The sequence below is a fragment of the Melopsittacus undulatus genome, chromosome 8, assembly GCF_012275295.1.
Source record: "Melopsittacus undulatus isolate bMelUnd1 chromosome 8, bMelUnd1.mat.Z, whole genome shotgun sequence".
In the NCBI taxonomy this organism is placed as follows: domain Eukaryota; kingdom Metazoa; phylum Chordata; class Aves; order Psittaciformes; family Psittaculidae; genus Melopsittacus; species Melopsittacus undulatus.
Window position 1 is genome coordinate 38,972,221 of NC_047534.1, and position 13,649 is coordinate 38,985,869.

At 34.5% G+C, this 13,649-nt stretch overlaps 1 protein-coding gene across 5 annotated transcripts in view; it reads left to right on the forward strand.

Moving 5' to 3' along the window:
• Window positions 1-13,649, forward strand: part of SESTD1 (SEC14 and spectrin domain containing 1) — a 57,952-nt gene that overhangs the window by 29,165 nt on the left and 15,138 nt on the right. For 4 of the 5 annotated variants that reach the window (XM_034065382.1, XM_034065383.1, XM_034065384.1 and 1 more), the window contains 4 exons: window positions 6,334-6,447; window positions 8,533-8,630; window positions 9,026-9,081; window positions 11,216-11,427. In XM_034065382.1, the coding sequence (XP_033921273.1) occupies window positions 6,334-6,447; window positions 8,533-8,630; window positions 9,026-9,081; window positions 11,216-11,427 (480 nt within the window). The remainder of the gene's footprint in view (window positions 1-6,333; window positions 6,448-8,532; window positions 8,631-9,025; window positions 9,082-11,215; window positions 11,428-13,649) is intronic. The other variant, XM_034065385.1, reaches the window with a different exon arrangement.

Sequence of the window (13,649 nt, forward strand, 5' to 3'; positions counted from 1 at the left end):
AAAAGAAAAAGGTGGTAAACTAGTGTGAATTAGTTGGAAAAATCAGAGTATATAGCAGAAGGATCGTGATAGTCCTCAAGTCCCAAGTCTGAGTAGTTCTAAATGCTTCATGCTTGCACTGTAGCAGCAAACAACACTTAAGTCTAGTAATGGTGTCAGAAATATAGTTGTATATCAGCAGAATCTGCTGTGGAGAATCTCAAGTCTCTAATGTCAAATCATCAATTTACAGAGAGCACAGAAACATAAAACTCACATTTTTCTGTGAAAATTTCCTGCATATTAATCTGTTTATGCTCTGCATACTTGCATATCAGAATTGCTTTGAAAGGAATAAAAGCCAGCTGACTTGTCTTTTTCCATGTTATGTAGCTGAAAAATAGCTAGTAAAATCTTGTCATTAGTTTAAAAGTGTTTAGCAAACAGTTTTAAAAAAAACTGAAATGCTAAATCCAATGTGATAAGATCACAATTTTTCATATCAGTCCACAATTCAAATACAGTAACTCTTCTCTGTCTACCCATGTCAGTGGTGCATACCCAGGTAGATAGTTATCTTCCTTAGATTAATGGTTTTTATTCTGTCAGGTGATTACAGCAATTTTGTGTTCCAAAATACAAAAATCCCCACCACTTGCATGTGCTTTTTTTTGTTGTTGTAATTTGGTACTAATGAAAACATACTGTTGCCCAGAACTTTCTACTATGTTACTATAAGAGGTTTTTGTACTGTTACTGTATTTTGAAATTAGTTGTTACTACATGTATCTTTATAGCTTATCTTTCAGTATTCTACTTGAAAATCCCCAATTTACCTTTTAACAATGCTAATAAGCAGAGTATTGGTCCTCAGAATGAACAACACTCTGTAGGAAGCATTTAATTTTTGTATCAAATCCTCCAGTCCATTGTTTAATATTGAGGCACCAAAATCTGTAGCTTTTATGGACTTCCCCCAAAATGCATATGGGAGTTCTGTGGGTTTTGTGTTTTTTGTTGTGTTTTTTTTTTTTTTTTTTTTTTTTTTTTTTTTTTTTTTTTTTAGGAAAAATATATTTATTTAAATGTATCTCTCTTTTCATCTGGTCCTTTCTTTTAGAAACCTCTGCCAAATCAGGGAATTGTCTCTGTGGAGCTGTAGTATGTAAACCTGTGTTTTTAGGTCACTGAATTCAGTCCTAAAGAAGTATGTGTGCTGATTAGTCTCTTCTCGGAGATGGAAAAAAGATAGTGTGCTAATTATCATGAGTCTTGGAGAGGAAGGTGAATGAGTGGGCAAAACTGAATGCTTGAAAGTGAGGAAGGTAGTTACTGGGGAGTAGAGTTGAATCTGGTGTATATCGAGCTTCTGCTAGCTGCTCTTAGGTTTCTAGTATGGCAGATATCTGTGTGATACTGGCCACATAAATATTTAGCTTGTGTTTCTTGATGTAATGTTAATGATCACTGTATAGATTAATGTTCTATATTAACAAATAACACTCTATCCTACTCAGTGTTTAATCAAACAGCATTTCAAAACTGAATTAAATAATATTTATCATCAAACAATAGGATTATTCTCCTTAGGAAGAGAACATCTTTGCTTTACAGTTTCGTGGCAATGAATTGCTGTCAGACCAGATATATGGGCAGCTATGTTTAGTCTATTAAAAGTGCTATAGTTATGCTTGAAAAGTGACCAGGAGAATAGTTTAGGTTGTAGTTAAGTTTTTTCAGCAGCTCAGTTTGCTAGAGGATAAGCACAGCCAATTTTCAAATAATAAAAAACCAAACCAAAAAACCACCAAGACGACCACAAAATTCAACCAACCAAATAACACCCCCAAAACCAAATGCAGATTGTGCATTAGAAAACAATTAGGATTCAAACATAATTAAATAATAATAATAAAAACTTGCTGGTTTTATGGCAACAGATGCCTTCAGTGTAGTGTGAGAAATGAAGATAGGCATTCTTTGGTTTGAATTTCTGTACAGGCTGAAGTGCAGACTTGTTCTTGTAAATCTCTGCCTTGTGCATTGAAGCTTTCCCTGTATTTTTCCAAAGCTGTTTGGGAATATAAGCTGCTGGCATAACAAATCATCAAGAATCAATCCACTGAGAAAACAGCTTTAATATTGAGCCTAAAAGACTTCATAAAAATTCAACATTTTGTACATAACAACCAGGCTGTGAGAGGGGAACAGCTATCTAGGCTTCCCAGTATTCCTTGGCAGAACGTTTGGGAAATGAACTAAGACACTCCTGCTTATGCCCATTTAAATTAAATTTGTCCAAAATTACCAACCAGCAACCAAATAAGTATCATCAGCTCTTAGCATGATCCATTAATGTTCTTAAAAAAAAAAAAAAGAAAGTTTGGGAATTACAGATTCTTACATTGCAGTACTTGCATGAGAAAAGCATTAAATATTTTTATTCTAGTTTGAGTAATGAGGCAGATATTATTTTCATATTGAGTAAATACCTTAATATACTCTTGGATACATTTGTAGTCATTGGCACTGTAGTGTAACAAATTGGAACAGCATTTAAATATTTACATTATTGTATGCATAAATGTTCTTGTCAGTAGTTGCATTTCTGTCACTTTCATAATGTCAACCAGCTAATACTGTGTATAATATATACATTCTGTTATTCTTAGTATTTCTTCTTTTTCTAAAGAAGCATCTAATTTCATGCTAGGATCACTTGGTACCCTCATGATCACGAGGGTTAGTTAAGACAAATGAGAAACTGTGGCATGGGTTGGTAGTGCACTTTCAGCCCATATAAACTTCTCAGAAGCTGGGCATACCTGGTAAGAATTCTCTACAGGGAACTGGGAACTTGGTCTGACTTTTTGGTTGTTGGATATTAAGTTGCTTGAAGTGTAAAAATAAATAACATCCTTCCCCTCTCCCCCCAAAACACTGCAACAAAAATCCCCAAACAAATCCCCAAACAGACTAACAAATTATAAGCAGTATAGATGTATTTTTGTAATGAATTATTTTCTTCATTTTAATAAATGATTTTGTTAGCATTGGCTTTTTTATATTATGTGTAATTCAGTGTATTTTTAGGTTTACAGTGTTGTGCAGATGTGAGTTAATAATTTTTTTCTTTTGATTTTTTTGTTTGTTTGGGGTTCTTTTGTTTTTCCTAAGAGATGACACCAATTATTCTTTTAAACTAAATCTGATTTTTAGGGCGTTATTACTCCTGAGATAAAAAGTAGGATTTAGTCCCCTTACAGTGCTTTGGTAACTATTTCCCAGTATAAAGTTTTTGTTCTGACAATAGATGTAGAATATTACCATTCAATTTTAGATAACTTTCTTAATTTATCATAGAGCTGGAATGTATTACTATTGATGCTAAGATATAAAGATTAATATAGACATTTTACTTCTCTCAGAAGATCATATGCTTAGATTTCACTTTTTAAAGTTTTCTGTTCTCAAGGGACATGTGTGTTCTTTTAGAAAATAACTGCTCCTTTTAGGTTCAGCAATATGGCTGCTGTGAAAAAAGAAAAAAGTGTATTATTACTGAAATTTTACACCATCCTCTCTTTCAATAGCTCCTGGGTTTGACTCTGAAATTTTTATTAAAGAGCTTTTTAGTTTCTTCACACAAGAAAGAAAGTTCAGATGGACTCGTTTTAATGTTTCGGGAGCGCATGTTCTATTGAATATCCAGAATTCCCCTCTGATCTTGATACCTACTTGTTCATTGCAAATGATCAATGAAAATAATTGTAAAAACCATAGAGTGATGTAGATCAGTCTTGTACAAAAAAAATATTCAAAGCACTTTTATTGTGAGAGATAGGCATTAGTGGCACTGTCTCAAGGATAAGAATCATGTTTCTAGAAAAAGTAACTATAGTATCACTCTGGAGAGATTAAGGGAATTTTGTGGTTGAAGCACAAGACTGCACAGATACATGGGGTTGGGTTTTCTTTGGCAGCTTTTCAAAAGGTTATTTTGTTTTTATAAAAAAATTTATTAAATTATCCCTAAATAATGGTTTTTTTTCCTCTTGGTGTATGTTTTTATGGCCTATTAATCTATAGTAGTTGCTAAAAATGGTATTTCAGAAGCTTTGGGGAGGCAAATTGTGCTTTTTACAAAAAATATCAAAGTTGCTAAATTAAAACATAGGAAGGACTTTATATTGGCACTGACACTAGTTTAGGTCTAGCAGAAGAAATCAATAAAATTTTAAGAAAGAAACTTCTTTAAAAAACCTGAACAAACCAACCAAACAAAAAAACCTAGAGGATGAATGGGTTTGGAGCAGTGTGTTGAGTTACATCAAGGCTTACTTTTGAGGTGGAAAGGTTTTATTTCTCATAATTTCTCTAATCAGGTTCAAAAAAAATTATGTTCATTGATGAATCTCTTTTTTAGGGTGTTGGTTTTTTTTTTTCTTGTTTGTTTATTTTGTTTTTTTTTCTTCATCGGAGGGTTATTTTCTCATGTATCTGTTACAGGCAGGTTTTGCTTGACAGGAGAAAAAAAAATTAAATGTATCCCTGGTGCATGTTTGTGAAGCACATCCCTTGCCTGCAATTCTTCCTGAAGGATCTTAGTTAAAAAAAAAAAAAATCAGAAATAAGTGGTCTCAATGCAGTCTATCCTTTTATTCAGGGAGTTTGTTACTTCTTAGAACTAGTATTTCAGTGATGTGAACCAGCTGCCCTAGTTACCTCAGATTCCATACCAAAATGTCCTAATTGAGTAAATTAATATTTTTTACTTTTTTATGGACTCCTAGAGATGAAAAGAGAATTTTAAAGACCTAAAATATAAATGTGTGCCTAAAGAAGGAAGAAACACAAACTTTATTTTTCTTGGACTTAAAGTTATCTGGGGCTTAAGCTGGAAGAAACTGCAAGCTAATTTCATTTATGGCAGCTACATAGAATACAGGAAAGTAGTCTATATTTGCTGAATGTTGCTGGAAGTGTTCCTGTACATTAAATATTAGGTCATTTGTCCAAACCACTTTAGATTCCTTAATTGTAAGAGTTGAAAAATCAAAGAGCAATTCCAATTGGAAGGGACCTCAGGAGTTACCTAGTCCAGCTTCCTGCTCCAAGCAGGGTTGTCTCTGAGATTAGAGATCTCTAGTCCAACTTCCAGCTCAAAGCAGAGATTAGACCAGGTTACTTTTCAAAGGATGGAGACAGACAACTGACCAGTGATTGTTGACTTGAATGGCTTTTGATTGGCTCAAAATCTGTCTTAGAAACATAGGATTTTCATTAACTTTTACTGTATCAAATTGGTTTAGTGATCTAAACAGTCCTGAACTATCCTGAACTAGTGGAAGACAAAACCCCTGAGGTAATTGTAAAGAGAAACCTTTAAGTTTAGGATTGGTTTTCTGTCTTCCAGTGTCTGCAGGACCAAAGAGCTGGACTAGAAGTAGAAGGCTCTTTCCAGTTGGCTCTTTCAAGAGTTCTGGGTTCTCAAAATTATCTTTTTTGTATTTTTTTTTTTTTGTTGCTTCTTTCTGACTATATTGCCAACATGTCTGCTTCCATAGAGAATTCTATTTTTTCCACAGGAGTTGTTCCAGGTTTAGCATATAGTGCATCAAAGCAACCTGTACTGCCAACTTTTGGTTTAGATTTATATTAATAAGGCTCAGCCAGGATCCTCTATAATTTGGAAATGAAGGGAAGAAGTTCATCTTCTTACTGGCAGTGGACCTGTGTTTTCCTTCATATCCTGAGGAGTTGATGAACTGGATTTGTCTCCTTGGCAAATGACTCAGGCTTTTATGCATACTAAGGTTTGAATTTGACTACTCTTAGAAAGAGTATGGTTGATCCAACTCTTGCTGTGCATATTTGCACGGTAAATGCAAGCACTTAACTTTTATGGCAAAAACCTCACCTCTGGGACTGGAAGTATTGCAAGATTGTGATAAAAATAGTAAGTGCTTTGCAGTATGATATCCTGCTACTATATTCACTAAAAATAGATTGTGTGGTGTATAACTTGATCAGGAAACATCATTTATCACCAAGAAAACAAATATCCAATAAACATTTATTTTTCCTATGCAGTGTAGAAGATGCCCTTACATTTATGGCTGGGATACACACTGCATATCAAAATTACCTGTCTGGTTTGGGCCCACTTTAACTGCAATGAACCATATTTCATTCAAACATTTACCAGTAAAAAAAAGAAAGGTAGGTCACTATATCTGAATCAGAGTAAGATCTGCTCAGTACCTCTGGACACACTTAACAGAATTTCTCTGGTACTTAGGGAAAAATATAGCATTACTTACAAGTGTATCTAAAATTTCTTTACTATTGCAGGTTATTTTAGTGTCTGCTAACAAGCTGACTCGATACATAGAACCATGCCAACTAACAGAAGACTTTGGAGGATCTCTCACCTATGATCACATGGATTGGTTGAATAAGAGGCTGGTTGGTTTTCTGTTTTTGTTGTCATTTTTAAATATCTCATTCTTGAGCCATGAATTTTTTGTGTAGGAACTGCTAAATGTGTAGAAAGTTCATATGTGTAGTAGTTAGTTGAAATGCATGAATAATCTTATGATGGCAGCTAACACCATATTTGCTCAAGGGTTGAGGATGTAATCAAGTTGCTGAACCAACAAGTTCCTTAAGGAAGCTCTCTTGTAGACCCTCGCTCTAGAAGAGCCTTAGTGCATAGTATAGTCTGTACAAAGGAAAATTGTTTGGCTGCTGCTAAGTGAATTCCAAAGCAAGGAGGAAATGTCTGGAACTCTGCAGATCTTCCTAGGTTATCTCTTAAGCCTTGGTTCATGTGGACTGAGAGACAGGTTTTAAAGCTGTCCTACACTAAAACCTCTATGTAGTTTCCCTAGTAGGTACAGAGATGCAGTAAATGTGTAGGAGCAAATCATTAAAAGAAATTAGTTGTTTAAGCAACTCTTGGGGCACATAGCAATCCAAAATGTTTTTAATGTATTACTGACTGATACTTTTTTTTCAGTTACTTTAATTTTCAGAACAATTTTAAACGAAGCAATGTGTTTCTTTCCTGTGCAATCTATTCTTAAAATGTGTATCTCCATCTAAGATCTCTAGGTGAGATTCTGAACAAGGAATACTCCACAGTATGTCCTAACCACAACTGCCCAGAGCCTTCAAACATACCTGGTAGCCAGTTTCGTAGCAGTACTTTCCTCTCAAGAAATTTGAGGGCTTACACCATGTGTACCATGTTTCTTTCTAAAAATCTCAGCAAATTGTGTTCAGACCCAAGAGTAGAGAGAGAGCATCCTTTGCTGTGCAGCTTTTCGCACGGTCTTTGCACAGCCTTTATGTGTGTGTGGATTAGGGCAAAGCAGCTTGATTTTTCTCTACCTGAAACTAAGAGCACCTGGACACAGGGGAGGGAAGGGAAATGTGGTATTTCATTGTCCTTTGTCTGGTATATCTAAATGTGCCTTCTACTCACTTATTCCTGCATTCATAAAATCTGTAAGGACAGTACTTCAACTGGGACTTGAGCTTTATATTTGGTTCAGACTACAGCTGAAAATTTCTTTCTCCTGTCTTTCTTCTCTTGCCTTGTTTTATTTGTTTTGTAAATTAATGAAGAACCTCCTCCATTGCAACTCCTGAGTTCTGAAACTAGACAAGAGGGCAGAAAGGTTGTTTAAGGTATTAGCTGAAATACAATTTACAACTGTTTAATGCATTTTAATTAGAGTGATTTATTTATTTCTTTTTCTCCTTTCGTAACAGCTGAATTTAGATTTCTTATAAATTGTTTTTTAAGGGCTATCCACAGCAAATTCTTTTTAGTTTATCCTGAAACTTAAGTAGTCCTAAATAGATTAAGAAAGGTTGATCTGCAGGCTATTGATTAATCACTTTTTAACACCAAAAGGACCTCAAAAGCTGTTGTGCAAGTTATGGCATTGGTTCATGCTCAGTTCAGTTAAAAAAGCAAAACCAGAAAATCAACCCTTAGAGATCTGGTACAAATTAATCATCTGAGAGGTACCCATTGTCTGGCTATACAGGCCTTGTTATCTGAGATCAGATGACACTATATTCAAAGAAACTGATTAGGATATTTCTTTTTATATAATACCTCTTTCATCTTGTGTATTCATGACAATATAGCTATATTAGTAGTGATTAAGAGCTGCACTTTTCACAAAGTTGATTATTTTGTTCAAGTGAGCTGTCAGATGCTGGCATAGCATGCCTTGATTCTCTAACATTATTCTTAAGATTTGCTTACTGCCTTTGCGTGAGTCTCAAAAATTTCAGTATTTCAGAATTCAGTCTATCTTTGTTGTATTCAGTGTAACATTTACTGTCTCCTTAGACAATCTTAGTGCTCCTAAGTGTTCCTTGAACAAACCTTACTTTTTCTACTCTTTTGACCCTACTACCTGAATGTTGGGAAATAATTACACTGTAAAGATGAACTAGTGGATTAATTTGCACTTCAATACTGCCACTTTATATGATTTTAATTTCTTAAATTAAAACCTGACTCTTATTTAGGTATTTGAAAAGTTTACGAAAGAATCAACATCCTTACTGGATGAACTTGCTCTAATTAACAATGGAAGTGATAAAGGAACTCAACAAGAAAGAGAGAGGTGTGTGATTCACTTTTTGAAATCAATGCTTTTGGATTATAAAATTTCATTGGAAATCCAGACAATATGAAAAATACAATATGCCTTAAATATTTTAAAATGTGTAAAGAAATTCAGAAAGTTTGTAATGTAGACTACAAAATTCACCTGTGTGTGTGTAGATGGATGCTCATTTGGCTCTCAACTACAGGCAGCTGTACTTCTTTTTTGGTAGGAGTTGAAAAAGTGAGGGCTTTATTGGGTGAGGAAAGAAAACAGATGGTCTTTTAACAGTATCAGGTAGCTTTGGCCTTAGTTAAAGTTTTTAGTGCTAGTGTAATGCAAATTGTTAATAATGTGTTTGTTACTTTATTATGTTTATTATCACTAATAATGTGTTTGTTCCTTTTTTCAAGATCAATAGATTTGAATTTCCTTCCGTCAGTTGACCCTGAGACAGTATTGCAGACAGGTATAGTAAGTTGAAAAATGGTCGATAAAGTAAAATCTATTTTTAAGCCCTGAGTGAAAGCACAGAGGGTACAATAATTATCTTAGCCATCATCACAATGTAACAAGCTTATCAATTAATGTCATATTTGTAGGGTTAAAAAAAGTGTTAAGAAATAAATAGATCTCCAAATGCATTTTAAGTACAGTTTTTAATAATGCTAATAACATCTTTACAGTATTACCATAATTAACAAGTTCAATTTTGAGAATACATTGTTTCTACATGATGTCAATATGTTTGCCTTATAAAATGGTCTCATTGCCCACCAAATGCATATAATACAGGTAGCATTTTCTGACAGTTCTGATAATGTGTGTCAACCTAGTTTTGAGGTGACCATCTGTGAAAGTGAAGCACACAGTCTCCTGACTCTGCTACTTAAACTCTCCCTTCAGCATTAAACATTTTGTGGTTCTTTGATTGAAATATTTTTTGGGTTTTTTTTCTTTTTATGATCTTTTTCTTACTGACAAGTATAATAGACTGATTTGGACTAGAAATTTGTTGCAAGGTTTGTGCCTTTGTAGAATAGGAAGTAATGCATAGTGTTAAGGTGGTGATCAGAGTCTGAGTGCTCAGAATTCTTATCTTACAGCCTCCTATAAACCAGTGTGTGGCTCACAGATAACATTTTCCTTTGAGAACTACTAGTTTTATATGCCCTCTGTGTAAAACTAGTTTATTTCTATGTGGGATAATATTGTTTGAGTTAAAAGGTGAAACAGTTGTTCCTTGCTGTGGTCTTTAAAGTTTTTAAAATATGAAGTGTCTGTAGACACTGTTCACTAGATTTTAATCTAATTGTGTATGCTCTTCTAATGGTGAGATTTTTGGTCAAGACAGCACTTCAATTTTGTGTAAGCAGATGGCAAGAGCATTACATTGTGTTATTTAGATTAAAAAAATGGTTTTACCTAGAAAATGTTAATCCTTTACTGCTGAAAGAATATCTTGAAATCATTCCAGTAGAACTATGACTTGTAAAAACTTTAAAATCTGCTTGCTCTGCAGCTATTTGTGCCTATCTTTGTAGTAGAATAAAAGATTAAATCTGAGATATTTATTTCTCTAGTATGGCAAAATGTATTTGAATTTTTAAGATGTTTGTTTCAAAATAATATATACTGAGTAATTTAAAGTTGCTTGCTGCAATCTCCAAAGCCCCATGGCATTTTGATTGTCTAGATAATACCAGTTGAATTTAGATACTATATTTCTGCATCTTCCTTGAGGTATTACGAGTACTATTCTAATGGTACTTTTTCCTTTTGGTGAACTGGCACCTTACCATTTTAAGACTTGCAGAATTGATGACATAGATTTTCACTTACACCACCATTTCTTTAGTCACCAAGCACAGTTTTATTTGCTGACTTGTTCGTTGAGCTTCTGGGGTACAAATTGATCTGGGTTTTCTGGTAGTATGGTGTTTACATCCTGAAAACTATCACATCTTAACAATAACATTCTTCAAACTATTTAAACAAAGGATTAAATAGTCAGAACATACTATATTCGCATCTGTGAAAGTTGTTACACTCTAGAGAGTCTGTGCTTAAAAGCACACAGAAAAATGTAAGAAAAGTAAGAAAAAAACCCCATTAATCAATATACTTAGTGTTCAGCTCTGCACTTTCAATGAGTTTTGTACTTGCTATAAAAATCCTGAAAGGTAACAGGTATTGTATGCTCAGTTTGTTAGCGCTTACGGGTCATTTTGTCTAAGAATATGAGTTGAGAGAAATAAGATGCTACACAGTATTTTGAGGTACACCAGAATAGTTGTTTCAGGATTGTTTTGCAGTTGTTTCTTTACATTAATCAATACTTTGTTAATATCAATGTTAATTATGTTATCTCATATATATGTAAAATATAACACGTGATTTCTACCATATTTAATGACTGACACAACACCACAAAGTCTGGCCTATGCTCTGCATGAAGTTATATCATTAAATGTGCCTGATACATGAAAGAGTATTAACTGCAAAAATGTACCACTGGATGACGAAAAGCCAGCATGCTTACTAATAACTTCTGTGCTTGTTTTTTTTGAATCTAAACCACATCCCTATATGTATTCTTAAAGGTCATGAGTTACTATCCGAGTTACAACAACGTCGATTCAATGGTTCAGATGGAGGGGTATCCTGGTCTCCAATGGATGATGAACTGCTTGCTCAGCCACAGGTCATGAAGCTCCTAGATTCACTCAGAGAGCAGTATACCCGCTACCAGGAAGTTTGCAGACAACGTAGCAAGCGTACACAGCTAGAGGAGATTCAGCAGAAGGTAATGCAGGTAAGCTCGGAGTTGCTCTTGTATACTATGAGGCAGAGGTTTGACTTAAAGTCCTAGACTGCATTTCCTACAAAAGTAAAGCTTCAGAGGTGAGAGCTTCATGTTTCCTTTCATCTCTCAAATTGCCATGTGCTAGTTTTACTTGATGCTTTTCATTGTGGCTACTGCAGTGACTTTCCACAGGCTATTCTTGTATGTGGAGGTGATTCAAGCATCATGTTGAAGAACCTTCCTGTTGTCCTTTTGTTGTATACTGTGGCAGTGTACTGCTGGTTTGTTACTTTGGAAACAGGCATATAATTAGCATTTTCAGCATTTTTTCAGCTGTCTTGGTAAAGAAAATCAAGGAAATGGAATTAACCTATTCCTCATGTTTTGTTCCTTGAAATTAGATTTACTTTAAGCTTCTGTATAGTTTGAATATGCAAAAGATGGAATGGATGTTGCTTTTAACATTTCAACGTTCACATTTCTAATGTCTAAGGAGTACAAATCAACTACTTGGACTTCACGATGTTCCAAGTATGGGTAGAGATAAAAACTAATCAGTTTTGTTATTTCTTACAGTGAGAATATAAATCTACTGAGGAAATTTTCACTTTGAATCTAATCATTTTATTAGACTATTTATCAAATATTAAAAAAACTTCACTTATATAGTAACTCAGAATATTATAAAAAAACCCAATGCTAATATGTTGAACTGGAAATAAAAAATATGTAAGATATGAAAATAGTATTATATAGAACATGTTAGCGTGGCTGTCCGTGTAATTGGGTGAGATTTTTCTTTTCCCCTGTGTTAGAGTGGTTGAATAAGATATGCTGATTGAAACAAAATTTATAATGTACTTTGGCAGGTTGACATTGTTAATTCATTTAAGTGGACTTTTTTTTCTAGGATATTAGCCTCATTTTGCAGTATTTGTATAAGAAGTAGTTAGTTGTTTATTCTGTCTACACAATGAATGGTGTGTAGTAAGTGAACTGAGTCTCAGTACAGAGGAAAAATGTGTTTCACTGTCTTATCTAACTGATCAGTTTTATAAAGTGTGTTTATACCTAAGTGCCATATGAGTGTATGGCACTAGATTAAATCTAGAAATTAAAAGCTGATTTAGTTTCCTTTTGGTTATGGGAGAAAATTAGGCTGACAAAAGTAAGAAGATAATTACGTACTAGAAGGAACAAATACAATGAAAGTGCCATGAATTTAGTTTGCGAAAATAGACTGAAGTTGCAGTATAACATGCAGTATTTTCAGCTGGAATGGGTGATTACACTGAAAGATTTTTTTTTTTGGTGGCTTTTTTTTTCATTTTTAGTGTTTTGATTTCCTGTTAGCTTTCATTAAAACAACATTCTTGCTTTTTGTATAGCTGCTTATATTGCTTATCACTCCTGGCTTGCTTTTGTGTTCCTCTTTAATTTTCACCATTCGAGGCTTCTGCTTTGTGTGAACTGCTTGGTTCTTACTTCTGTCTCAAAGCCCTCTTATCCATAACCACCTATCTTCCCTTGTGGCTTCAATATCATACCCTCTTTTTAACTACCCCTCTTAAATTCTATTCCATAATTTTGTTTCCCTTTTCATTCTGCAGTGCAAAGATGGCTCCAATTTCCAGGCATTATCTGGTGAGCAGTTCTACTAAACAGACTGCTGATGACCAACTCTGTATGTTATGATAAATCCTAGCTTGGTGCCTCCTTAAGCAGAGGTGTTAGGTGGTATTTTTCTGATCTTCACGAAAATTAACATTAGGCCTTCCAGTAGTCTAGTCTTTAAGGATATATTTTATGAAAATAATATCACTTTTTTTCTCAAGTGGCTGTTACACAAGAATGGCCATTTGCTAAGCTAACCAGTTTTGGAGGCAAGGCAGTAGTTGCTGGAAACTTCTAATGGGGAGATGGTCTTGGTCACTGTTTCAGACTTGCATGAGAACTGCTATTTTCAGGCCACTGAGGTTATGGGAGGACATCTGGGTGCCTTCACTTCTAGGTCCATTCCATGTTTAACTAACAACAGCTGTGCAGAAGTGCTAAGCACAACAAGAAGTTTCTGTTTAAGCAAAAAGAGCCTGGAATGGTAGTCTTAATTTGTCCTAGAAATGATAAAAGTAAGGAAGACTGAGGATGCTTTTAGAGCAAAGAGTATATGCCCTGAAACAGCGCTTTGGGTGATAGTGAGGTGGGGGGAAGAGGATGGGAAGACACAGACA